At 40.0% G+C, this 27,632-nt stretch overlaps 1 protein-coding gene across 2 annotated transcripts in view; it reads right to left on the bottom strand.

The window, feature by feature from the left end:
• The window catches only part of KDM3A (lysine demethylase 3A), a 67,038-nt gene extending 49,371 nt beyond the window's left edge, over positions 1-17,667 (bottom strand). Inside the window, exons 1-5 of one of the 2 annotated variants that reach the window (XM_058279048.2) lie at positions 17,542-17,667; positions 16,963-17,170; positions 12,918-13,073; positions 9,830-9,940; positions 400-502 (exon numbers count right to left, since the gene is read on the bottom strand). In XM_058279048.2, the coding sequence (XP_058135031.1) occupies positions 400-502; positions 9,830-9,940; positions 12,918-13,073; positions 16,963-17,139 (547 nt within the window). In that variant the 5' untranslated portion in view covers positions 17,140-17,170; positions 17,542-17,667. The remainder of the gene's footprint in view (positions 1-399; positions 503-9,829; positions 9,941-12,917; positions 13,074-16,962; positions 17,171-17,541) is intronic. The other variant, XM_058279049.1, reaches the window with a different exon arrangement.
• Positions 17,668-27,632: the final 9,965 nt, after the last annotated feature.

The following is a 27,632-nucleotide window of genomic DNA, read 5'->3' as shown; positions in this document are numbered from 1 at the left end:
GAATCCCAATAGACTTGACAGGACTGATAAAACACTTGATTATGAAATTGAGTAATTCAATAAAAGTAAATGAGGTCATAATAACCAAATTAATGCCTTATCAATTTTATAAGATGGAAATTTCAAATACATCAAGTTCCATATCAAAAATAAAGCTGCACTTAAGCATCTACTTTACTTTTATATTTTCATATAATCCCTGAACTTTCCAAACTTTAGAGGCTTTAGGATATATTAATGAAGTCCTTCACTCACTTCGTTGCATAGGGAAAACAGCAAAGAAATTTCTTTAAAAATTAGAAATTTCAATTGGAGAATGAATAAGCGCTAAAACTCAGCTTCTTACAAGCTAATCACTGGTCAGCTTATGAAGAATCACCAGGAGATAATTCAACATACCTTGTAAAAGATGGCTTTCATCCAAATGTTTCATAACAAATGCCTGAAATTCTTTACTGACATTCTGATTATCCGTAAAGGAGAGTCGAAGGTTGTTTACATCCTTAAAAAAAAGCAAGATTATTAAATTTTAAAGTAAATTAATAGCACTGATTTAGTATCAAAACAACTTCTCAAATCAAAAAGGTTGTAAAATTATCACAAATTTTGCAAGAATTATCACCTACTAAATCTTAGATTAAAAGGAGCTACTTAAATTCCAGTAAAATCGTACCCGTCATCCATGTGGAATCTAAGCCCCCTCTTGATCTAGGGGTGGAGTGGACATCACCATCCCAGGGTCCACAGAATGGAGGAATAAAACCTGGATTAGAGTGGACTTACTATATTCTACTATGAAACTACTGTGACTAATAGAAGAAATTGTGGCACTGAGATGGAGAAAGTGGTCAGAGCAGTTGCTGGGGGCAGGGAAAGGCAAGAGGAGATGTAATGTGGGGTCATTTTTGGGACTCGGAGTTGTCCTAAATGATACTGTAGGGTCAGGTCAGATGCTGGACTTTATATATCCTGGCATAATCCATTGAATGTACTGGGGGGCAACTGTGAACTACAGGGTAAACTATTACCTATGTGGTGCAGCAGTGCTCCAGAATGTGTTCACTGAGTGTGGTGAGTGTGCCACAATGATGGGGGAGGTTGTTGGTGTGGGAGGAGTGGGGTGGGGAGGTGGGGGGTATATGGGAACCTCTTATTTTTTTAATGTAACATTTTTTGAGATGTATATATCTTCAAAAAAATACAATTTACAAAAATGATGGGGGGGTGGGGAGTGAGTTATATGGGAACCTCTTATGTTTTTTAATGTAACGCTGTGATCTATTAACTTTAATTTAAAAAATTTTTTAAAGAATAAAATAAATTCCAGTAAATATTTCAATCAGTTTAATTAAAGGGTTAAAATAATGTCAATTAGCCACTCAATAGCAGCAAACCAGTCCAATGTCACATGAACTGGACAGTCAAAAAGTAGGAACCATCAAATGATCCCAGTTATAAGGCAGATTGATGAGAAACTGCTCCAAGCTAAGAAAGAATAGTAGAATAGCTCAGAGCATAAGTTTAACCATGACATAACTATAGCTATGGGAAAAATAGTAAACAAATAAATTAGCTGGTCAACTCAAAACTAAAACACTGTATTCCAAACACTGGGGATTGGGGAAATCACAGCTCCAAACCCAAAGGACAGAAGAAACACAGATAAGACACAAATGAGAAAGATCCAAGCTGTCGATCTAGTGACATTGTTATGTTTACCAAACAAATCATTTCATCCAGATTCGTTTAACCTAAATAGTATTCCAAAAGCAATCTTCTATAGAAAGGAGGGGGGTGGGGAGGACTCAAAAGAAAATTTGAATAAATAGCCTAAGGCTTCAGAAGTCAGTTTTGGAACACTCATTTCTTAGCAGTAGCTTTACTCTTGGCACTAGTCCATAGTCTTCTGGCCTTGTGTACCCACCTAGTTATGATAAATGTATGCAGAAAACTATCAGTAGAAATAATCTGCCAAATCCAAACTCTAGCAGGGCAAAGAAAAAATGGCAAAAACCAGAGAAGCCTTTTCAATATCAGGCCTTCAGGTTTTTTTTTTTTTACCACTGTGAAATGGATATAAGGCAACCAAGACCAGAGCATCCATTTCTTCCACTGGGAGAGGATAACTAATCTTTTAGAAAGGGACTATGCTTAACATTAATCCTCAGAATGGCTAATAGGTAAGTTGTTCTGTTTTCTCCTGGGTATTTAATGCTTTTGTAATTTCAAAACATGTGTGTTTTCTAATTTCTACAATAAGAAGTCGCAGTACATTAATGGAGAGAGCCACAACAGGCTCTTCCATAGAGTACAATAATGAGCCCCGTAGTTTTAGGGCTCATTAAAAGTACCACACAGTTGACCTGTATACCTTGCTTTTTTTTTTTCATTAAGAAAAAATAATTGTTTTACCCTGTCACTCATACATGAAAATACCTATCAGTAAGTGTATAGTAAAAGTTAACATACAAAACAAATACGCATAACATACAGGGCTCCCATACCTCACCCCACCACCAATACCTTATATCATTGTGATACATTTTTAACAAATTATGATACAGCACTGTCAAAGTATTACTACTACTACTACTACTACTACTACTACTACTACTATGTATAGCCGATACCTTACCATTTGGTGTATTTATGCCCCAACCCATCCTACTTTTTTTTTTTGTCTATAAACCAAACAATTTATCTAAAGTGCACATTCAAGAACATGATATAATCAGAGAACTGTGCATTCACCACTTCGATCAATATTAGAACAGTTGCACTACTCAAAAAAAAAAAAAGGGAAAATACAACAAAAATCAAACCCTATCGTACCATTAGTGCTACAAATTAAAATTCCTATTATCTGCTTCCACCATTTTGATTCAGCCCCAAACATTTACAAACAACTATTTACCAATTCTGCACAGATGAAACCTCAGCTTTCTATTCTCTAACCACATCCTATACTCTGGTGACTTCTATTCTAGTTATTAATTCCATGAGTTTGCTCATTTAGTTCATAATAGTGCAATCATACAATATTTGCCCGTTTTGTGCTTGGTTTGCTTCACTCAACATAAAGTGCTCCAGGTTCATCCATGTTGTCATATGCTTTACAACTTCATTTCTTCTTACAGCTGCATATTTCATCATGTGTATACACCACAATTTATTTACCCATTCATCAGCTGATGGACACTTGGGTTGTTCCCAACTTTTGGCAATCATGAATAATGCCACTATGAACATCAGTGTGCAGATGTCTATTTGTGTCTCTGTTCTCAGTTCTTCTGGGTATTTAGCTAGTAGTGGTATTGCCAGGTCAATGGCAGATCTATATCCAATTTCCTTAGGAACTGCCAAACATTTCCACAGCGTCTGTGCCATTCTACATTTCCACCAACAGTGCATAAGCGTTCCTATCTCTCCACATCTTCTCCAACACTTGCTGTTTTCTATTTTGTTAACAGGCCATTCTAGTAGTTTTTTTTTTAATTTTAAAAAGATTTATTGACATACACCATTCATACACAATAAATGTACAGAAGTTATGAACTTACAAAGCAAACATAGCATACTCACTCCCCACTAATAACTTGCATTGTTGTGAAACATTTGTAACAAATTATGAAAGAGCATTGTCAAAGTATTACTAACTATATTCCATATCTTAAATTTCGTTATTTTCTCCCAACCCAGCTTATTTACTAAAGTGTACAATCAATGGCATTTAGTATAATCAGAGTTGTACATTCATCATATCAATATTAGAGCATTATTATTCAAAAAAAACAAACCACTATCATACCCATGTTAGTGATACCAATTAAAAATCCTATATGCTTCCACCATTTCTATTCATTAACAATTCTGCACAGAATAAACCTCAGTTTTCCAGTCTCTAACCACATTCTATTCTCTGATGACTTACAGTCTAGCTATAAATTCCACAAATTTACTCATTACATTTAGTTCATGATCATGAAATCATACAATATTTGCCCTTTTGTGACTGGCTTGCTTCACTCAATATAATGTCCTCTGGGTTCATCCATGCCATCATGCTTCATGACTTCATTGTCTTACTGCTGATATTCCACTGTATGAACACACCACAGTTTGTTTATCCATTTGTCAGCTCATGGGCAGCTGGGTTGATTCCATCTTTCAGCATATGTGAAAAATGCTGCTATGCACACGGGTGTCCAGGTGTCAGTCCATGTTACTGCTCTCAGTTCTTCTGAGTACAACCTCATAGGGGTGTTGCCAGGTCACATGGCAGATCTATATCCAACTTCCTTAGAAAATGCCAGACTTCTACACTGGCCGTACCATTCTACATTCCCACCAACAATGAATAAACATTCCTACCTCTCCACACCCTCTCAAAACTTGTAAATGTTTTTAAGAAGTGGCTACCCTAGTACAAGTGAAATGAATCTCTCCTAGCTTTGATTTGCATTTCCCTAAGAGCCAGTAATGCTGAACATTTTATCCTTGTTTTTCACCATCTGTATTTCTTCTTTAGATTAACATCTATTCAGGTCTTTTGCCCATTTTAAAATTGTATCGTTTGTCTTTTTACTGTTGAGTTGTGTGATCTCTTTATACACTAATAGACCCTTGTCAGTGTGTGATTTCTAAATATTTTCTCCCCTTGATTAGGCTGTCTGTTAACCCTCTTCACGGAGTCCTTTGAGGTGCAGAAGTGTTAATTTTGAGGAGGTCCCATTTGTCTATTTTTTGTTGTTGCTGCTCATGCCTTGGGAGTTAAGGGTTAAGAGACCCAGACCTACTACAAGGTCTTATATGCTTCTCTACATTATCTTCTAGGAGTCTTGTAGCCCTGTCTTTTATGTTTAGGTCTTTGATCCATTTTTAATGGATTCTTGTATAGGGAGTGATATAGGGGTTTCTTTCATTCTTTTCGTTATGGATATCCAGTTCTCCCAGTACCACTGGTTGAAAGGACTGTTCTACCCCAGAAAAGTGGACTTGGTAGACTTATCAAAACTCAGTTGACCACAGTGTTAAGTGTCTATTTCTGAACTTTCAATTCCATTGATCAATGTGTCTATCTTTATGCCAATACCATATTTTGACCATTGTAGCTTTATAATACACTTCAAGGCCAGGAAGCATCTGAGTGCTCTAACTTTGCTCTTATCTTTTAGGATGTTTTAGGCTATTTGGAATTCTTTTCCCATTCAAACAAATTTGGTAACTGACTTTTCTATTTCCATAGACTAGACTGTCAGAATTTTGATTGGGATTGTAGTAAATCTATAAATCATTTTGGGTGGAACTCACATCTTCAAGATGTTTATATAGTCTTCCAATCCATGAATATGGAATGCTCTTTGTTTAGGTCTTCCTTTATTTCTTTTAGCACTTATTTCATGGTTTTCTGAATACAGATCTCTTACATTCCTGGTTAAATTAATTTCTAGATATTTGAGTGTTTTTGTTGCTATTGTAAATGGAATTTTTCCCTTTGATTTCCTACTCAGGTTGCGTATATAGAAATGGTACTTTTGCATGTTGATCTTACATCCTGCCACTTTGCTGAGCTCGTTTATTAGCTCAAGTAGCCTTCTAGATATTTCAGAATTCTCTAAATACAGGGTCATGTCATCTGTGAACAGTGAGAGTTTTACTTCCTCTTTTCCTATCTGGATGTCCTTTATTGTTTTTTCTTGCCTAATTGCTCTAGCTAGAACTCATAGTAGCACAATGTTGAACAACAGTGCTGACTTGGGCTATGATGTGGACCATTGACTATGGGGTGCAGTGATGCTCAGAGATGAACTTATCAGGTGCAATGGATGTGTCATGATGATGGGAGAGAGTGTTGCTGTGGGGGGAGTGGGGGGCGGGGGCGGTGGGGTTGAATGGGACCTCATATTTTTCATAATGTAATTTTAAAAAATAAATAAATAATTTTTTTAAAAAAAGTGCTGACTGGGCATCCATCCTTGTCCTATTCCTGGTCTTAGATAAAAGCTTTTAACCTCTCCCCATTGAGTACAATATTAGCTGTGGATTTTCATATATGCCCTTTATTATGTTGAGGAACTTTCTTTCTATATGTCTTTCAAAATATTTTTATCAAGAAAGGATGCTGGGGAAACGGACTTTGGCCCAGTGGTTAGGGCGTCCGTCTACCACATGGGAGGTCTGCGGTTCAAACCCCGGGCCTCCTTGACCCGTGTGGAGCTGGCCCATGCGCAGTGCTGATGCGCGCAAGGAGTGCCATGCCACACAGGGGTGTCCCCCGCGTAGGGGAGCCCCACGCGCAAGGAGTGCACCCATAAGGAGAGCCGCCCAGCACGAAGGAGGGAGCAGCCTGCCGAGGAATGGCGCCGCCCACACTTCCCATGCTGCTGACGACAACAGAAGCAGACAAAGAAACAAGACGCAGCAAAAAGACACAGAAAAAACAGACAACCGGGGGAGGGGAGGGGGATTAAATAAATAAAAATAAATCTTTAAAAAAAAAAAAAGAAAGGATGCTGGATTTTGTCGCATGCCTTTTCTGCATCAATCAAGATATCATACGGTTTTCCCTCCGATTTCTTAACAAGCTATACTAATTTTCTTATGTTGAACCACCCTAGCATACCAGATATAAAACCCACTTGATTGTGGTAATAATTTTAATATGCTGTTGGATTCTATTTGCAAGTATCTTGTTGAGAATTTTTGCATCTATGTTCATGAGAGAGATTGGTCTGTAATTTTCTTCTCTTTTATTTGTCTGGCTTTGGAATTGAAGTGATGTTGGCTTCATAAAATGTGCTGGGTAATTTTCCCACCTTTTCAATTTTTCAGAAGACTTTAAACAGAATTGGTATTAATTCTTCTTGAAATGCTGTGGCAGAATTCACCTGTGAAGCCATCTGGTTCTGGACTTCCCCCCACCCCGTTGTAAGCTCTTCTGTCCATTTGCTGTGTTCTGTGTCCGCTTGCATTCTCGGCGGCACCAGGAATCTGTATCTCCTTTCGTTGTGTCATCTTGCTGCATCAGCTTGTCAGCTCTCCATGTGTGTGGCGGGTGGGCTGTACTTTTTTCATGTGGGGCGGCTCTCCTTGCAGGGCGCACTCCTTGCAAGTGGGGCTCCCCTACAGGAGGGACACCTACGTGGCTCAGCACTCCTTGTCCGCAGCAGCACTGCACATGGGCCAGCTCACCATATTGGGCAGGGGCCCTAGGTTTGAACCCTGGACCTGCTATACAGTAGGCAGACGCACTATCAGTTGAGCCACACCCACTTCCCTGTTGGAAGATTTTTGAAGACTGATTTTAATCTTGTTTAAGATTGGTTTGTTGAGTTCCTGTATACCTTATAGAGTCAAAGAAGGTTGCTTGTGCATTTCTAGAAATTTGTCCATTTCATCTAGGTTGTCTAATTTATTGGAATTCAGTTTCTCATAATATCCTCTTATGATCCTTTTATTTCCGTGGGGTCAGTTATAAAGCAACCCACCCCACCCCACCCCATTCCTAATTTTATTTGCATCTTCTCTTTTTTTCTTTGCTAGTCTGCTAAAGATTTGTCAATTTTATTGATCATTTCAAAGAACCAGCTTTTAGTTTTGTTGATTTTCTCTTGTTTTTTGTTCTCAATTTCATTGACTTCTGCTGTAATTTCCAGAATTTCTTTCTTTCCTTGCTCTTTTTTGTACCCACAGATAATAGCCCAATTCAACCCAAAAGGCAAATCTAAATATCAAGCCCAACTTTTGCACATGCCAAGTATTTTGAAATGCTCTATGCATTATTTAGAGTAATCATCCTACTGGGATAATCATATCCCCAACCTATACTTTCCACATAGTAGAAGCTATATCTAAAAGGAAGCCCCTGAAGCACTGGACTTTGACCACCATCATCATCAATGAAAGTCAAGAACAGACATCAGACTCCTCCCTCAATTAATATTACTATATTAATAACAATGTTTTACCACACTGACATCACTAGAATAACAGCAATTCTAAGACAGGAATGCATCTAGATTCACAGTTCTAGATTTTTCTTTGCCAATCTCTGTAAAGAAAATTAAAGAGTTCTTCTTTTACTGAAAAACTGTGGATACATGAAAGATGTAAATACAAAAGACAATGCTGAGGGAAGCAGATGTGGCTCAACTGATAAGAGTGTCCACCTACCATACAAGAAAGTGCAGGGTTCAAATCCAGGGCCTCCTGGCCCATGTGGTAAGCTGGCCCACACGCAGTGTGGCTGTGTGCAAGGAGTGCCATGCCACACAGGGGTGTCCCCCGCATAGGGGAGCCCCACGTGCAAGGAGTGCACTCCGCAAGGAGAGCTGCCCCAAGCGAAAAAGCACAGCCCGCACAGGAGTGGTGCCACACACATGGAGAGCTGATGCAGCAAGATGACGCAACAAAGAGAGACACAGATTTCCAGTGCCGCTGAGAATGCAAGGGGACACAGAAGAACACACAGCAAATGGACACAAGAGAGCAGACAACAGGGAGAAGGGGAAAAGAAATAATTAAAATAAATCTTAAAAAAAAAGACAATGCTGAGAAATATAAACAACGCTATTACTTAGTAAAGAAACATAGCCATATACCCTTGTATATTCCCAGGAAGTCCATTCTTCCTTTTAAGGTATGAAAAATATCAGGGTGCATACTTAACGTTAAGAGTAACTTGTGTCTGAAATTAACTTAAGAGACAGCATTCTCCTTTGTTTCATTTACTAAAAAGTTATAGGGAAGTGGACTTGGCCCAGTGGTTAGGGCTTCTGATTACCACATGGGAGATGCGCGGTTCAAATCCCGGGCCCCTTTGACCCGTGTGGAGCTGGCCCATGTGCAGTGCTGATGCACGCAAGGAGTGCCGTGCTACGCAGGGGTGTCCCCTGCATAGGGGAGCCCCACGCGCAAGGAATTCGCCCCATAAGGAGAGCCACCCAATGCAAAAGAAAGTGCAGCCTGCCCAGGAATGGTGCCGCACACACAGAGAGCTGATACCACAAGATGACGCAACAAAAAGAAACACAGATTCCTGTGCCGCTAACAACAACAGAAGCAGACAAGAAGATGCAGCAAATAGACACAGAGAACAGACAACCGGGGCAGGGGGAGGGGGAGGGAAGAGAAATAAATAAGTCTTTGAAAAAAATAAAACAAAACATTATAAAATAAGGCTCAGATTGAGTAACTTGTTTTCACTCATGTCCAGGATATGGAAGTAAAAGGAAGACTTTGGAGTAGATAATATAGGCCCAACATTGCCAATGACAATTGACCTAAGCTACCCCTTAACAATTAGTCAGGTTTAATTATTCTCCATTCCACAGAAACAGATCAGGTCAGTCTCTGAAGTCACAAAATACAAGCAGGTAAGGAGGATTATCAAGCTTCATAATGACATCTAAAAGATATTAAAAGATCAACATTTAGTCCCAGAATAGTGATCTATGGACATAAATCTGTGTGTGCTTCCTCTCCCTACTAATATTTTCCTAACAGAAAAAAAAAAATCACATATGAGCAAGAACCCAGGAAGCCTAAAGGTTGTGAAAAAGGTGAGTTTTACAAGCTAATTGGAAACAATACATACACACATACAAACCACACCCCATCAAGTGTAGTACCTTTGTCCTTCCAAACCCAAAAGGACAGCACAACCAAATGGCTAACATTTAGGAATAATCTCTAACAACTAACTGCTGATAGAATGGGCTGTTTTTGCTGTTAGACGTTCTGAATTAGAGCAATCAACATCAATATTTTAATTTTTATGTCAATGATTTTATATTTGTTTTTAGGGTTTAACATTGTTTCTTTGCTTTACCTGCACAGGCTTCAAAAGGTCTTTAGAAAGAAACACTCTCTGTTGGTCTCCTAGAAAGCGAACAGAAGTTATGGAGCCCAAACCAGCTTTGTCCAATAGGGACTTGTACATCTAAAAAAGAACAAAAGAAAATGTTTTGGGAATTTTAACTGATGTCAGCATAATTCTGAAAATAGAGACTGGCAATTTTTCACACAAACAGAAAAAGTTAAAGCCCTTCAACTTTTTATTTACTAAAAGTATCTCAACAAAAGTATGTGACCACAAAAACATTAAACAATTTATATCAAAACACAGTAATTTAAATAATAAAAGTGTAATATTGACAAATAGCTATTTGAAAATAATTCTTAAAATTTCTACCAGAGAAAAAAATCATGAATTCAGTTTTCAAAACGAAAGGACTTTAGGGCTTAATTACAGCCCCCTTATTTTACCAAAAAGAAATGTGAAATGCAGATTTTTCAAAGGATTTGTCCAAAGTTATATAGTAAATTAGATTGAGTTGCAAGCACACAACCATACAAATCACAATAATATGGCATATGGTCTTTAAGAAATGATATATATAAGGAAAATAAGAAATTAGGCAAATAAATAAGAAAAATAAAGAATAAACTCATATAAAAATTTAAGTGCTTATTTGCTACTATTATCTAGTCCAGGAGTGGCGACAAACTTCTATGAAAAGCTAGATGGTAAATATTTCAGGCTTTGCAGGCTACACAGTTTCTTTCACAACTACTCAACTCTGCTATTAGAGTGCACATTCTGTACACAGTAAATAAACAAATGGGCATAGCTGTGATCCAGTAAAACTTTATTTATGCTTCCGGTAGTCATGACCATGCCAACCTATGATCCAGAATACAGAATAAACCTTTAAAAGATTATGTCTAGCCTAACAACTTTTATTTTGAAGTGGAAGAGAATTCTAAAATAATAAGTACAGTTATCACCCAGAGAGTGGGAAAAAGTGGTTAGTTCTAACCCAAGAATCACCAATTAACAGAGTAGTTGTAGAAAGTAGTTGATTATGCCTGTACCTTTAGCTCTCCCTCAGGAAGCTACATTTAACACTTCTCCAGGCAAGTTGCCCAAATTCTTATCTCCGATTGCCTTCCTAAGCTCTCTCAAACTCAACAGTCTGGTCACTGAACATTTCCCCTGTGATGCACTATTTTCTATGACAAAGACATCATCTTTCCTATCCTATACTCCAACTAAAATGCCAAGAATTTCTCTCTGACTCTATCCTCTAACTGGTGCATCTCCCGAAATCTGAACTTGATTAAGTCATCTATTCATAGTTTCAACACATATTGGAGTGCTTCCTATTAGTCAAACACTGTACCAGAGGTAAAGAGATTACAACTCTTACCCTCAAGATCAGTCTAATAAGGGAAACAGACGAAATTATCATACCATGTAACAGGAAATGACAAGAAACACACTATTTTGAGTACACAGGCGAGAGGATGGGGAAGTAAATTCTCAACCATAGAAAAAAGAATGAAGAGGAAGACTATTAGAAGTAGGGAGGACCAAGGTACAAAGGAATAGAGTTGAAAAACTTTATGGTCTTTTCTGGACTCCATGCAATTTGTTATGACAACAGTTTAAAAACCACAAATGTTTGGTGAGAGATGAGGATGGAGAAGTAGGCAGTGCCAAATGATGGAAGAGAATCAACCTCCCAAATTAGTAGTTTAGCATTGTATTCTGTAAGCTACGGGAAGCCCTTTAATGAACAGTTTTAAGTTAATGTCATTTTGGCAGGTATATCGGAGCCAAGACCAAAGCAATGTAAGATTTATTTTAAGGTTTTTGGAGAACTATGACCAAGAGTTAAGAGCCTGAATAAGGCAGTAATAGGACTAAAGAAGCGGTATAGAAGAAAAATCAGTTAAGTCCTTGTGATAAACAGGCTAAAGACACTGACCAACAGGAAAACTGTCATATCATCAACTGAGAACAGAAGGAGAGATACAGGTGCAAGGATTCTGGGGGACAGAGTGGATGATAAGGCCAATTCTATGCATATTAAGTTTGAGATGACAGTGAGACATCCTGGGGAAGCTAGATATAAAATCTGAAGTAGAGGGCAGACACCAGAGCTACAGATATATACATTTGGAAGTCAGCAGCATTTAGAATTGAGAACACATATCCAATGCTTTCCAAAAAAAAAATGAATGCCCAAAAATTGCATGTATGTCCATTTTTCTGGGGAGACATGGTTCATGTTTTCAGCAAATTCCTATCCGCTGAAAAGAACAAAAAAAGCAAGATACAACTTTAACCATAACTCTGTCACTCAAAACACCAAGCAGTTCTTCTCATTCATAGATAAAATCTTAACTTTGCTAGCACAGCCTACAAAGACCCTTCACCAACTATTCAGTCCTTTGGCCTTTCCAACTATCCATTTTTGACCCTTCTTCCTTTAAGCCCCAGCTCAAGAGCAATAAAACTTGAAACACCCTCTAAATCATATCTTGACTTATAGCATCTTTAAAGCCAAAGAATATTATGAGGCAGAGGGAACCTTAGAGATCATGAGACCAAGACTAGAAACCCTTACGGGAGCTAGGCAGATAGCGAGAAGGCAACAGCTACTATTCAGCTCCAGCCTATTGCTACAAGGTCCCAGTGTTGCCAGATCTTGTAGATTTTTAAAGAGAAACTGGAAATACATATTTTTAGGTGTACTCTCTATATTTTCAGGAGGTGGTAACTAACTCCAATTTTCTCAAAACACTGAGGGTCAAACCAAACAGGTCTGCATGTTTGCATGTGACTGCTGATTTCTGACCTCAGACCAAGATACTCCCCACGTCACCTCCATCCCCATTTCACAGATGAGATGAGGCCAAAGGACTGGCCCAGAGTCACAGAGTTCGTGGGCAGAGTTGGGCAGGAGATCCCGGGTACCCTTCATACTCTACTGACTCTTCCACAGTCTGTTCTTTTATTTCCCACAGGGCCAGAGCTAGACATGATACATGTATTTCCCTGTTTCATTCATAATGGATGAAATGCCCTGTTCTCATTAGTTCAATTAAGCCTTAAGAGATGTTTTACTCACTATCGCAGGCCACTGAACAATTCTTTCTGAAATTTCAGGGGACTTTCTTTCAGCCAAAACCAAGTTATGCTCTACTAAAAATGCTCTCCTTAGAAGACTGTAGACTTCTATCCATCTTCTCTTCCTCCAAGATTCTCCATCGAACTCCACACATACCTGGACATATAAAAACAATTGAAAAAAGACAGGTGATTAACAAAAATAAACATTAAAAATGCCCAAGTTGGGGGAGTGGATGTAGTTCAATGGTTGAGTGCCTGCTTCTTGTTTAAGAGGTCTTGGGTGCAATCCCCGTACCTGCTATGAAAAAAAAGCCCAAGTTGAATTTCACTCTCATTCTATTGAAATATTTTATCGGAATGGGCTTTCCCTCTTCCAACTCTCTAATTTCCCTTCGCAACTCAAAATAAATATATAGCCTGGCATGTATCAAGCTTTGGCTCTCAAACCATTTTGAGATGCAGAAGGGCTTTGGGGGCTAGTTTCTGCCCCCAAAGTAAACTTTGGAAAGCCCATAAACTTAGAAGGACTTTACATATATTAATAAAAATGTCTTAACTTCCAGAGTTGGAAGATACAATTTGAAACACAAAAGTATTTATTGCACTGCATTATATTTCCATATATCCCAGTTCAGAGTCTAAGACTATTTTGCTGTTTACCAAAAAATAGAAACAACTGACAATTGACCCCACAGTCTGCCAAAACTACCTTTAGCTTCCTATATGAAAAAATACTGTTTTTTCCGGGTGATTGTAAAATTTTCAACTTTTGCCCTGCAAACACAATCCTGACAAGCTGGTACAAGTATTTTAAGACACAAAACACTTCAGTCCGAGAAGTACAAAAGTGAGTCTCTGGCAGCCACCCAGAAGTAGGAATTGTTCACAAAACCTTAAAAGGTCAGATAAGAGCACCAAAACACTACAGCTTTCTTAACATATTATGAATATGCTACCTTTCAATTTATTCTAAATCTTTTTTTTAACATTTTTAACATTTCAACTGGTAGACAATAAGCCCCCTCAATATTCCATGCAGAAACCTCTATTTTTATTTAATTTAAAATTCCTCCTCTTCCTACGTGAACAAAACCAGTTAGTAAACCACTTGCCCCACAGACTCAAGCAGAAAGAGTAAACTAAAAATAAGGTTAAAGAGGTTCTTATAAAACTTCCAAATTAAGAGAAGAGCGCTGTTCTACCAGTAGATATCTTCCAAGCTGTTTCTCCATCCAGAGGTAATAATCCTGTTTCCTTCATTTACTCAGTCAAATATTTGAGCACACACTACCTGACAAGCACTATTCTAGGTGCTGTGGATACAACAAAATAAAGGGCTCTTCTATCTGAACAGAAAAAGTCTAGTGTTTAAGGAGGTCTGGGAACATACTTGGAGGCAAATTTTCTTGAAGCCTCAATTTCTGACACTAAAACACTAAGTAACCATGTAGGACATATTATGAATTAAATGAAGTGCTGGCTATAATAAGCATTTAATAGTTATTATCTACTGTTAACTATGCCTTCCTGTTAACTTCTTTGTAACTAACTACTAGACACATTGTCTTTTTACCATCTAAGTGACTTTGCTACAAATTCTCTCTCAAAATGATACATTTAACAAGCCAAGGCCTCTTTATTGTCATCTTCAGCCAATAAGCAAGCCAGTCTAGACTTGTACTCCTACTAGAACAGTTGCACATTACTGCAATTTTGTTTTCAACTCAGTACCCTGCCTCACTCCCTAAAAACCTCAATGTTCATATGCCCAAGTATAAGCATGATCTTATTTCCTTAGTTCTTGCCTGAATCTCACCAAGCAAAACTGGATTTGTCTTTTAAAAGTACTATTATTTTGGTAGACAGCATGGCCCCTACGTAGAGAACAACTCATGATTGGAAAAAAGAAATGGAGTAGATTTGCACCTTACATGGGCACTGAGTTGTAGAATCTGCAGGTAAGGCAAAAAACCAAACACAGTTAAATTATCAATGAATTGAAATATCCACTATCTCTATGTTAAGCACCTTAGTGCAATAAAAAAGATGCACAGCCAAACCTGGATTCAAATCCTGCCTCTATCACTTAGCAGCTAACTATGCAATTCTGGACCCAATTTCTTTTCCTAAATCTATTTCCTCATTTTGAAAATGAAGATATCACCACTACCTCGAAGACTGGAGGACAGGAGCATGAAGATTAAAAAGAATACACATGAAGAACGTCCTAGGCTGCTGGCCTAACCTAACAGGCCCTCAATCATTGTCAGGAAAGGGAACACCAAGTCTTTCATCTGCCAAAGAACTAAAGACTAAAAAGTCTAAATCAAATGTTGCTTCTAGTCCAATCAGATAAAAAACAAATGCATTGAAGAAAATTGTACTTGGTAGGTGAAAGAAACCACAATAACTATGATTAAAATCCAATACACAAAGTTTTTGGTAGAAAGGTCATTAGCCTAATCAGTCACTGGCCATCCCTGCACCACACCACATACTCCCTAAAACATCAAAATCCAATTTACTAAAACATCAAAGTAGGAAGGAGAAAAACCAAAACTCACTATGTATTACAGGAGCCCTTTTGTGGCACAAACCTCAGTCATACAGCCTGAGAGTGAGGAGGCTGGCCCCTGGAGTCTAAACTTTCTGGGATGGAATATAGGCATGTGACAATGGGCAAGATAATCTCCGCCAGCCTCAGTACTTTCATCTGTCAAATGTAGGCACTGACATTCTCTACTCCCTGACATTCCCTACTCCCAAAGAACTGCTAGGATGAAATAAGATAGTAGCTGTAAGGTGCTCAGCCTGATGCCTGCCATGTGGTAAAGCGTTCGGTGGTTAATCCTCCTTTTAAACATGAGCACAAGGTGCACTGCACAAGTTCAAAATATAACCAAACATCCCTCCTCCCACAACACCTCGCTGAGTAATACTAGTTTGGTTATGCACCGTCACCCTTAAAGTGTTAAAATGAACTTATGTTTAAGAAATCAATACATATTGACTGCTAATGCTAAAACTTGCTTCCACTATTTGAGCATAGTTCCCCCCCCCCCAAAAAAAAACCACAACAAAACAAAGAAAAAGACCAAGTGAAGGTACACAAACCAAGACATCCATTACCCAGGTGGAAATACCTTCTGTTCCAACAAGCTTCCTTCAAGTTATCACCAATACGGAGTCTTTGTGAGGGTTTTTGTTTTTGTTGTTTTGTTATTTTTGTACAAAGGAGTCTTTGTTGGTACAATGGCTTCTTCTCTGGTTGTTCCCAGTCCTTGCACACCAATATATTAGGAAGTTAAAAACTGAATTCACTTCTCTTTGAAAAGATCTGAATATGGTTCAGTGTCATTCTGACTAAAACTTAACTGTTCGCACCAGTTCCCATTTTCCCCCAGTCCCCAAACACCCCAGTGGAATGTTTCCAGGCCCTTCCTCCGACACACCGTACATGTGGGGACTCCACCCAGCCCTCTATAAGAGGTCAGATCGCACACCCACCCACAGACTCGTCCTCTACAATCAGGCAACCACCACCTACGGGCACAGACCCACCCTACTTCGCCAAAGAGAACCAAGCTCCTCCCTCTACATCTACGCTTCATTTCTAACAAGCCTCCAAGTTTAAAAAGTTGAGAGAAGAAACTAAGAGGAACAAACAAACAATTGCAAACATTTCCAAGACACCAGTCACAATTCTTAACATGACCCCAAGCGTCACCCACCTGCCCAACGTTACTACTCCCAACCCAACGCCCCCTCCGGCAACCTAACGCAGACAGTCCCCGGCGGGCACGGCCCCGGCCAACAGCGAGGCGCCTGAGCCACCCCGAGCCCCTTACTTCTACCCGGGCAGCCGGGAGCGCTGGGACAAACACACCGCAGCGCTGCACGACCTTTCCAAAGGCTCGTGCTGGGACCCTCGCTCCAGGCCAACTTGCGGGTGGCGGTTTCCCGAGACGGGAGGGGGAGGCTGCGGGTGCGTTACCACGGTAACCGCGCGTCGCCCGCCCAGGCCCGGGGCCCCGCGGGCGTACCTTCAGGTCCTTCTTGGTCACGTCCGTGTGGGAGACGGCCCGGATGGTCCCCGAGAGCCAGGGCCACTCGGCGACGCGCTCCACGTCCCAGCTGTCGAGGCCGCCGTCGGGCGCGCACAGACTGAGGAACCTCTTGCCCACCAGCGCCGGCCAGCTCTCCCCGAGCGTGAGCACCATGGTCTCCACGCCCCGCAGGAAGGGCTCCTCCCTGCGACACGCGAGAGCGACATGAGCGGGGCCGACCCCGGGCGCCGGGGACGCGACCGCAGGCGGCGGCCTGACGCGCGGGGCCCGCCCCCGCCCCCGGCCCCGGCCCTCTCTCCCCCGCACACGCAGGCCCAGGCGCCGTGCGACCCGCGCTCGCCCAAGTTTCGCTTTTCCCAAACCGGGAACCCAAACGCCGAGGGAGTGAAAGGAGCACGGCGCGAGGCTCCGGAGGATTCCAAGCGCTCGCCCCTCACCCAGGGCGGCGGCCCCGCACCCGCCGCCGCCGCGCCCGGCCCCGGGCGCCCTCCACCGCGGCCTGCGCGGCCCGGCCGCCGCCGCCCTCCCTCCCTTCCTCGGCCGTGGCGCCCTCACCCGCCTCCCGCCGCCTGAGTCACCCGCGGCGCTGCCGCCCGCTGCCGCCCGCCGACTCCTGCCGACTTGGGGCCAGAGCCTCACAGGACGCGCACAGCCGCCCGCGCCCGCCCCCTCGGAGCCGCTGCCGCCGCCCATTGGCCGCGCGCGCGGAGCGGGGCGGAGCTCGCGGGGAGACGGCCCGCCGTCATTGGCCGGTCCGGCGAGGGCGGGGCGACGGGAAAAAAACAATTCCTCGGCTGCCCCGCCCTTCTCCCCTCCCCCTTCCGCCTCCTGGGCGACCCCCATTAGTTGAGGTGCGCAGAGCCCAGGCGAGAGATCCCTCCGCCACAGTCCCATTCTTCCCGTCTGTTGCTTCACGGGATGCAAAAAAGTCCCGAGAATCGGTTATCAACTTTGGGGCCTGGAGGAAATTGGCCGTGGCGCACGCATAAGACTGAGTGTCGAAACCTAGCACCGTAGGTCCCTATTGGATCGCTCTTCGAGTGCGTAGGCTGTCCACCAAAGATGGGCCTACCACTTGCGGAAGAATCTCACAGGAAAGGGGTGAGGGCGGTGCAGAGTCTGGGGGGGGGAGGGTAGGAAGGGGACGTGCGGTTTCAGGCGTACTCAACCAGGGGGCGGGGCGACGGCGCTCTGGAGCCTCCTGCGCAGGCGCGAGGCTGAAGGGGGCGCTGGGGCTGCTGGGCGAGATGGCCGCGGGAGGCGCAGGCGCACGTGGTGTTGATCATGGAACGTCTGAAGTCCGCCATTTTGAAGGAAAATGAAGAAAGGTGTGGATTTGCGGGGAAATGAGTTTCGTTAAATCTGGAGGAAAAGAGGTCGATCAGTACAATGTAGAATGGGATTTTCTTTAATGTAAAGGGAGGATGAAAAGAAATTGTGAGATTTACAAGGAAATTGAAAGACTAGATGAAGGCAATAATGATGCAAGAGATATGAAAGGTGAAAAGAAGGTGACTTTGAAGGACAAAGGAGGTAAGAGGTGATTTGTGCTTTGGATCTGAAGTGTGTTGGTGGAATAATGAAGAAGACATAGAATGAAGGAATTGGAAACCTCTTGTTTTATAGAGACGCAAAGTGGACCTTGACCTAGCATCTCATTTACTCCTCAAGATAAGTAGTCATGTTCCCAATTTAGGTGTGAAAACAGTATCAAAAAGACTTCAGAAAGGTGTTCAAGGGATCATAGGTGCAAATTAATTCCACCTATTGATTTTAAATATATGTATTCTGAATATGTAACATTAAATTTTTAGAGTTAAAAATGAACCCTGGAAGAATTAAATTAGATATATCATTTACACATCATTAAAGGGGGGAGGGAGGATAGAACAAAGAAACCTATCCCATCCAACAAGAAGGCAAGAATGGGATCAAGGGGAAGAAAAAAAACAAACTAGATGTGTGGTAAATAGAATGATGAGAGGAATAAATCCATCCATATTTACAATAAATATAAATGGATTAATTTTGCTCATAACTTTTTAAAGTTTGGATTAAAAATAAAATCAAGGTGTAAATTGACTGTAAGCAACATTCCTACAGCAACACAAGAATTTGGAAAATACTGAAATACAAGGAGTTTTACTAATTAAATTGTATTAAAATGAAATCAGTATAGCAATATTAATATAAGTAAAAGCAAGTAGCATTAAAAAATATATTTTATGTAAATGAAATATAAAGCCTGTGATGATACTATACCTGAACTATTACAACTTTTGACAGCATAGCTCAGCCTAAGCTAAGATGAAACTGTTAGAACTATGAGAAAATAATTGACAAATTTGTAATTAGTAGAAAATTAAAATATATCTGTCCCAAAAATAGAAACCTCAGGTAGATATAAAGAACTAGTGTGTGGAGGACTTAGATTACATAATTAACTATTCATCTGAAAGACAATTGCTAAGGGACATAAACTTGAAGGAACATATAATTTCTATGTTAAGTTCAGGGTTCCAGAACTTTGAAGAGATGGAAAGTTAGCCATTCATTTTATGAAATCATCAGAACTTACTACCAAATCCTGAACTGAGATAGTATAAGAAAGGAAAAACTATATTTCATTATACTTATGAACATAAAAGGAAAAATCTTATATAAAAATCAGCAAAGTAAATCCAGCAGTATGTTAAAAAATGATTTCAGTGACTAATAAATTAATTAGGATTAACTTACGAATACAAGGATATTTCAAGATAAAAAGTTACTATAATTCACTGCTTTACTAATTAAAAGAGTATTCATGTGTTCAGTTACTGGAGGCTAAGATTATGCACTTGCATTGAATACCTATTCATGATTTTAAAAGTATTTCTAAATTTCCTGGAAAACTAGAGATATTAAGAGTATACACATTTATCACCCATTCATAAATTTAAAAATATTTTTATACTTCATAGAAACTTAAGAATAAAAGATGGGAAGCGGACTTGGCCCAAGGGGTAGGGCATCCACCTACCACATGGGAGGTCCGCGGTTCAAACCCCAGGCCTCCTTGACTCATGTGGAGCTGGCCCACGTGCAGTGCTGATGCGTGCAAGGAGTGCCCTGCCATGCAGGGGTGTCCCTGTGTAGGGGAGCCCCTGCGCAAGGAGTGTGCCCCATAAGGAGAGCCACCCAGTGTGAGAGAAAGTGTAGCCGGCCCAAGAATGGCGCTGCACACACAGAGAGCTGACGCAATAAGATGACACAACAAAAAGAAACACAGATTCCTGGTGCCGCTGATAAGGGTAGAAGCAGTCACAGAAGAACACACAGCAAATGGACACAGAGAGGAGACAACTGGGGGGGAGGGGACAGAAATAAGTAATATATATATATAAAAGAATAAAAGGTAACTACAAAAACACCTGAACATATGAACTAGGAGGCATCTACAATATTGTTCATGTCAGCATTGTCTGTAGTTGTGAAAAATTATAAATCTATGTGTACTTCAACTAGGGAATGAGTAAATAAAATGAACAAATAGAATATGACATAATATTCAAGTGTTATAGAGCATTTGGAAAGGAATGAATTATATATCTGTTTATGATAATTAAAACTGAAGAATAAGAATAAATGTCAAAAGATGAACAAAATCCATGGGAAGAAAGCTGTGACTTTACTGTCACGCATGAAAGATTTGAAAAATTCCATCTTCTTACATGGAATGGCTTGATAAAGATGTCAATTCTCCCCAAATTAAATTATAATTTCAATGAATGAATGAAATGATTTAAAAAGAAATATATAATCAGTTAAGAGGCTACAGAAACAGGTCCATGTAGATATAAAAAATTAGTTTATAATTAATACAGCATTTCCAGTGAAACTGAAGAATAAACTTGGTCTATTGGTAATCTCTTCAGGAAAAAATAATAATAAAGTCAGATTCCAAATCAACATTCACAAAACTAAGTTCCAAATAGGTCAAAGAGCTAAATACTAAATATTTAGTGAAATAGAGTAGGATCATGTTTTACACAACAAATACATTCCAAGACACTTCGTGTAAGTTGAAAATTGTGCATAATATTGAACTCCATTACTTAATTACCATTTCTTATACAAACATACTTATCACCCATTTTTAAATAAAGGCAAATAAACACTTGTGATAATAAGTAAAATTAATAAAAATAATTTTTTTTTTATTCTGGGGACCAGATGTATTTCATCTGTTGAGTACCTGCTTCCTATGTATGAGGTCCTGGGTTCAATCTCTGTTACCTCCTAAATTTTTTTAAAATTTTCTCTCTACCTTTATTTTTTTCTAATGCCAGTCATGTATACCTGAATTTGCATGTGTTGAGTCTGCATAAATTGAGGTCCTACTGTACTTTATTTTCAAATTGCTCTCCCCTTTCTTCCTCTATTCTTTCCTTTGCTTTTCCCAAGCAATTCAGTTTTAAAGCCAATAGGAGGAACAGAGCTTGGAATGGGCAAACTCAGGAGAGTAAGGAGGAGTCATCTAGTTTGGGGAGTCAGAGTCCAAGTGGGATGAGAGAGTTGTCCACTCAGAGGACCACCCAGCATGGAGTGTCTGAAGTGCAGTTGTTGTGAGTGGGACATCGAGTTGGAGCATCCTTGCATGATATGTTGGAGCCCAAAAGGAATGAGGAAACCATTCATATGGGGGGAAAGCTTGGTAAAGGATATAGAGACTGAGAAGGGTGAGGAGGACTTTCCTGCAGGGACCAGCAAAGGACACTGAAAAAGACAAAGAGAGGTCTTGGAGATAAAAGAATAATCAGGAAGGAGGTACTGAAAACACCATTGCTGGAAACAAGGGAGGAGAGAATTTCAACTTGGAGGGACTTTCAGTGAGGTCACATGGTACACTGAGGTCAAAGCAAATGAAGACTAAGCAGCAGGATATCGGCACAACCAACAAATATATTTTAATCCACAGCTATTGCCAGAAATCACTTCTACTGATTAATAGAAAGTATTAGCTAAGCTGCCAGCATGAACATTCAGTCAAAATCCTGCTACTAAAGTTGAGTTGACTTTTACCAAGAGACAAAAAAGTTTCCAAAAGTCTTTAAGAAAGTTAGCAACTGGAAATTTGGAACTGCTTTGGACCTAGGTTCCTCAACTGCAAAACAAGTAGAGTACAATATTATCTGCCTAAATCTTCTTCCCTTAAATAACGCAAGAATAAATGGTGTTTTACTGTGAAATTTTAAGTCAAACTTTTTTTTTAATGCAGTGAACCTGCAACAATTAATGAAGCAAACGCCGAGCTCCTAGACTGTTTTTTTTTAAAGACTTTTTCAGTTAAGAAATAATTTACATATTGAAAAATGCACAGATCTTAAATGAACATAAATCCATGTAGCCCACACCTCTATCAAGATATAGAACAGAGGTCAGTAACTACAAAAAGCAGGCCAAATTGGTTCACCACCTTCTTTTGTACAGCTGTGGAGAATGGTTTTACATTTTGAAAAAACATAGAAGAAGAATACTATTTTGTGACCCATGAAAATTATATAAAATTCAAGTCTCAATGTCCATAAGTAAAATTTTTTTAGAACTCAACCAGACTCGTTTGTTTGCATTGTATCTATGGCTGCTTTCATTGCAACAGAAAATGTTTGATCCTCAAAGCCTTAATATTTACTATCTGGCCCTTTACAGAGAAGTCTGCCAAACCCTGATATGGAACATTTCCAACACCTCTGAATTTTCCCTAGTGCGTTTTTCTAGTCAATACCCGACCCCAACATAACCTTTATTCTGGTTACTATAAATTAGCTTTGCCTGTTCTTGAATTCATTCAAACGAAATAATACAATATGTACTCATTTGTGTCTAGCTTCTTTTACTAATCATGTTTTTGAAATTCATCTGTATTGTTACAGCTACAAGAAGTTTCTTCCTTTTCATTCTGTTGCCCCATTTGTATATCTCTGTGGATGGATACATGTGCTCTTTTCAGTTGTTGGCTATTTTGAATAATGTAATTATGAATACGTTTGGGTTTAAGTTCACTATTCTAGTATCTAATTTCTGTTGGTCTTATCTGCCTTGCCTTTATATTTTCCAAAATTTTTGCTTTTTCTGATATTCTGCATTCCTTCCTGCAAAATGAGATTTCTGTACAATATCATTTCTCTTCACCCTAATGAATTGTTTTGTAGATACTGTAGTGCAACTCTCCTGGAGATAAATTTTTTGAGCTTTTGTCTGTTTACAAAGTCTTAGTTTCACCTTCATTTAAAAAATCATAGACTTTTATAAAAAATAGTTTTAGGATTACAGAAAAATTGAGCAGAGAGTTCTCTTATTTCCCCTCCCACCATCTTGCATTAGTGTGATGCATCTGTTACAATTGATGAACTGATATGGATACATGATTATCAACTGAAGTCCCCGGTTTATTTTAGGGTTCATAGTTTAACTTAGAGCATGGATTATCTCTTCATTTATTTAGATGTTCTTTGATTTCTTTCTTGCAAGTTTTGTAGTTTCCCTCTTGTTGATCTTGTACACATTTTGATAGATTTATACCTATTTATTTTCATATTAATGTTAAGTGGTACTGTTTTTAATTTCAAATTCCAAGTGTTCATTGCTGACATATAGGAAAACAGTTGAATTTAGTATGTTAATTATTGTATCCTGAAATCTTGCTATAATTGCTTGTTAGTTTCAGGTGTTTTGGGTTTTAGATTCTTTGGGATTTTTGACAGACAATAATGTCATTTCTGATCAAAGAAAGTTTGATTTTCTCCTTCCCAATCTGTATACCTTTTATTTCCTTTTTTTGCATTATTGCATTAAATAGGATTTCTAGTAGGATGTTGAACAGAATAGGAAATGGTTGTTTTTCTTGATTTCCTTTTTGGGTTGCTCCTTGCTGGTGTGTAGAAACACTACTGATTTTTGCATGTTCATCTTGAACCCCACAACTTTGCTGAATTCATTTATTAGCTCTAGTAGCTATCTTGTTGGTTCTTTGGGATTTCCCCTATATAGTGTCATGTTATCAGTGACTAGAAATAGTTTTACTTCTTTCTTTCCAATTTGGATGACTTTTATTTCTTTAGTTTGCCTAATTGCTCAGGCTAGAACTTCCAGTAAGATTTTGTTTTACATTTTTAAATTTATTTTTGAAAGATACTTAGATTACATAAAATATTACATAAAAAAATAAGGGATTCCCATATGTCCCACTCCCCACACCTCCCACTTTTCCCCACGTTAACAACTTATTTCATTAGTGTGGTATGCTCATTACAATTGATGAACACATTTTGAAGTATTGCCACTAAGCATGGATTATAGTTTACAGTTTATACTCTCTCCCACTGAATTCTCTAAATTATGGCAGGATATATAATGGTCTTATATCTGTCATTGCAATGTCATTCAGGACAATTCCAAGTCCCAAAAATGCCCCACATATTACATCTTTTTTTCCCTCTCCCTGACATCAGAACTTCCAAGTGGCCACTGTCTCCGCATAAATGATATTTCTTCCATTACTAGAATCACAATAAGTCTATAGTAGAATACCAGTAAGTCCACCCTATCCATATTTTCTTCCCCGATCCTGAGGATTCTGAGATGGTGATGCCCGTGCCACCTCTTAATTGAGAGGGGGCTTCGATCCCACATGGCTGATGGATGGGACTCTCCTGCTTGCAGTTATAGACTCTTGGTTCCTTGGTGTGGTGGTTGTCCATCCTCACCTCCTTGTTAGCTATCCTGGGTGAGGCCAATGAACTGGAGAGTAGGATTTGCAACTCCTCTGAGGCTTAGGGCCCAGCTGGCACATGGACAGCCTAAAGATTCAAGTCTCTTGGACATACACCTACCAATTCCAGCACCAATTATAGGTTCAGATAGAAGGGATGGAAGAGGCATGTGTAGGAAAGTCACATCTGAGTCCAACCCTGTCTCACTTAGGAGCACAAACTCCAAAGTAGGGCCCACTGGCAAGGGACCAAACTCTGGAGCTATCTGCCATGACCATAGGACCCGAGTGTCTCCAGAGCTCTCAGGAGCCCCACTATTTGGAGTAGTACCTATTTTGGCAGTTTATGAGATCTGGCTGAGACGAGCATAAGTGTTACCTCTCTGATGATCTCCCAGCTCACTTTGAAATCTCTTAGCCATATAAACTCATTTGTTTTTGCCTTTTCTCCCTTTTTTTCAAGATCTTTTTCCAGTTGCATCACCAGCCAGTGCTTGGTAGTAATCCCTTGTGCCAGGGAGGCTTATCCCCAAGAGTTATGTCCCACACCTGGGGGAAGGTAATGCATTGATATGCTGAGTTTGACTTAGAGGACACATTCAGCAACATGAAAGCTCTCAGGAGGTAACTCTTAGGCACCCTACAACACTAGACTAAGTTGCAATTTTGAGGGCAAAGGCTCATAAGTATAGTCATCAATATCAAGAGCCCATCAGTGGACCATCCTTCTTCATTAGTCATTGCCCCTGTACTTGGGGGATTTTTTTGCTGTTCCAATAGAGAATGTGGCAGAGCTCCCCAGGATGGAAATTCAATATTCTTTCAGCTGATGTGTGAATCTCTATCCACCATGACAATGCCCCATGATCATTTGAACACATTCATGTACCTTAAATGCATGCCCAGGTGAACTTCCTCCCATGTATCCCACATCACTGACACCCCACACAAATGACTTCCCTGCTATAGTTGTAACCCTTCTGTGATCCAAAACTTCTTCAAAAATGAAGCCAAGAATATTGCCAAATACAATTAATAGGAAAATGAAATAATGATAGGTTTAAATAAAAGAAATAAAATACATAATAATTTAGAAAAACTAAAAATAAAGTAGAAAAACTGGGATATTAAAAAATAATGAAAAATATTAAAAAAATTTTTTTGACATTTTGCCTTTCATCACTGTAATATCTGTTGTCCTGTATGTACAGTGGTATTTTCTTCCATTTCTCCCCCCGTGTCTTATTTTTTTTTCATTTTGTTTTCAAAGAAGTTTTAGGTCACAGTGAAGTCATACAGAACATAGGGTACTCCCATATAACCAACATCCTCCCCTTTCTCCCCTTTCCTGTATTAATAACCTTTTTAATGGATCGTACATTTGTTACAACTGATGTACAAGTATTGAAGCATAGCTACTAACCATGAGTCAATGGTTTACATGATGATTTACATTTTATCCAGTATGATTTTGAGTAGCAGTGGTGAAAGCAGTTTTTCTTGGCTTTTTCCCATCTCAGAGGGAAAGCTTCCAGTCTGTCACCATTGACTATAACTATGGGTTTTTCATATATGGCTGTCTTAGTGTGCCAGGTCTGCTACAGCACAAAGCACACATTGGTTGACTTAACCACAGAAATTTATTATCACACAGTTTTGAAGGTTAGAAGTCTGAAATCAAGGTATCAGGAAGGTCATGCTTTCTCCTGGAGTCAGTAACATTCTGGTGATAGCAGTTCTCCATCTCTTAGTGATCTCCCTCTCTCCTCTCTGGCTTCTTCTGAATTCTGACTTCTTCTTGTGGTTTTCTCTTACTGACTGCATCTGAATTTCCATTCTTTTTAAGGTCTCCATTCCTATGGATTAAGACTTACTCTGATTCAATTTGTCTACACCATACCTAGTAATAACATATTGAAAGGGTCTGATTTACTAATGGGTTCACACCCACAGTAACACAGATTAAGATTTGAACATGTGTTTTGTGGAGTACAGGATTCAATCCCCAGCTCTCTACCTTCTGGATCCCAAAAGACATGTTCTACTTACTTGCAAACTACATTCATCCATCCCACCATTCCAAAAGCCTTAAGTCATTTCAGTAACAACTGAAGGTACAAAATCTCATCAAAATCAGTTAGGGACAGAGAAAGAACAAAATGACATTTTACCCTACCATGTGAGAGAGGACTCCAGGCTCGCAGCCACAGAAAGAGAAACCACAAGAGGCTGAGAGGCTGGAGGCTGGAATCAGTCGAGAAGCCAAAACTGAAGTAATGAAGCCCAGAGGAGAGAGGAGATACAATCCATAAGCCTGATCTCCCACAGCTGAGCTCAGGAAGAAAGTGAGCCTGGGAGAGAAAGCAAAAAATGGCTGCCACTTTGCCTTGCCACATGGCACAAGTCCAGGATTGTGAGCAACCCTTGGTGATATCTGTGAGAAGAGAGGTGGTAAAGGAAAGGAGTCTTGGTTGGTTGGAAAAATCCCATGAGTAAAGCTGCATTAGCAAATGCTGGTGCTTAACCCCCCACCTTTGGAGCAAACAGCCATGGGTCCTCTGGCTCCTGGCTGGTGGCTGTGGACTAAGGGGGGATGCAGGGTCCTCTTCCCTAAGAGATGGGGGAGAGAGGGACACAGCCTATAGCAAATTCAGATTTTGGTCAGCAAACTTGGTCTGCTGCATTGGAGGATTCTCATCTTTCCAGGCAGGGTGGGCCATGGCATAGTTTGCCCTGAGAGTCTGCATGGAGGGAACGATAACTTGCCATCTCAAACACCCTCCCTGGGCTTATTTCTGAGGACTCTTAGGGAGGGAGGGTGTGGCCAGCCAAGCGAGGAAAACAACATCTGAGAACGTTTGCAAGGTTTGCCTACCCTGAGGACATTGCTTCT

Source organism: Dasypus novemcinctus, chromosome 17, assembly GCF_030445035.2.
Source record: "Dasypus novemcinctus isolate mDasNov1 chromosome 17, mDasNov1.1.hap2, whole genome shotgun sequence".
NCBI lineage: Eukaryota > Metazoa > Chordata > Mammalia > Cingulata > Dasypodidae > Dasypus > Dasypus novemcinctus.
Note: the sequence above shows the minus strand (reverse complement) of the source record. Positions and strands in the feature narration are given on the sequence as shown.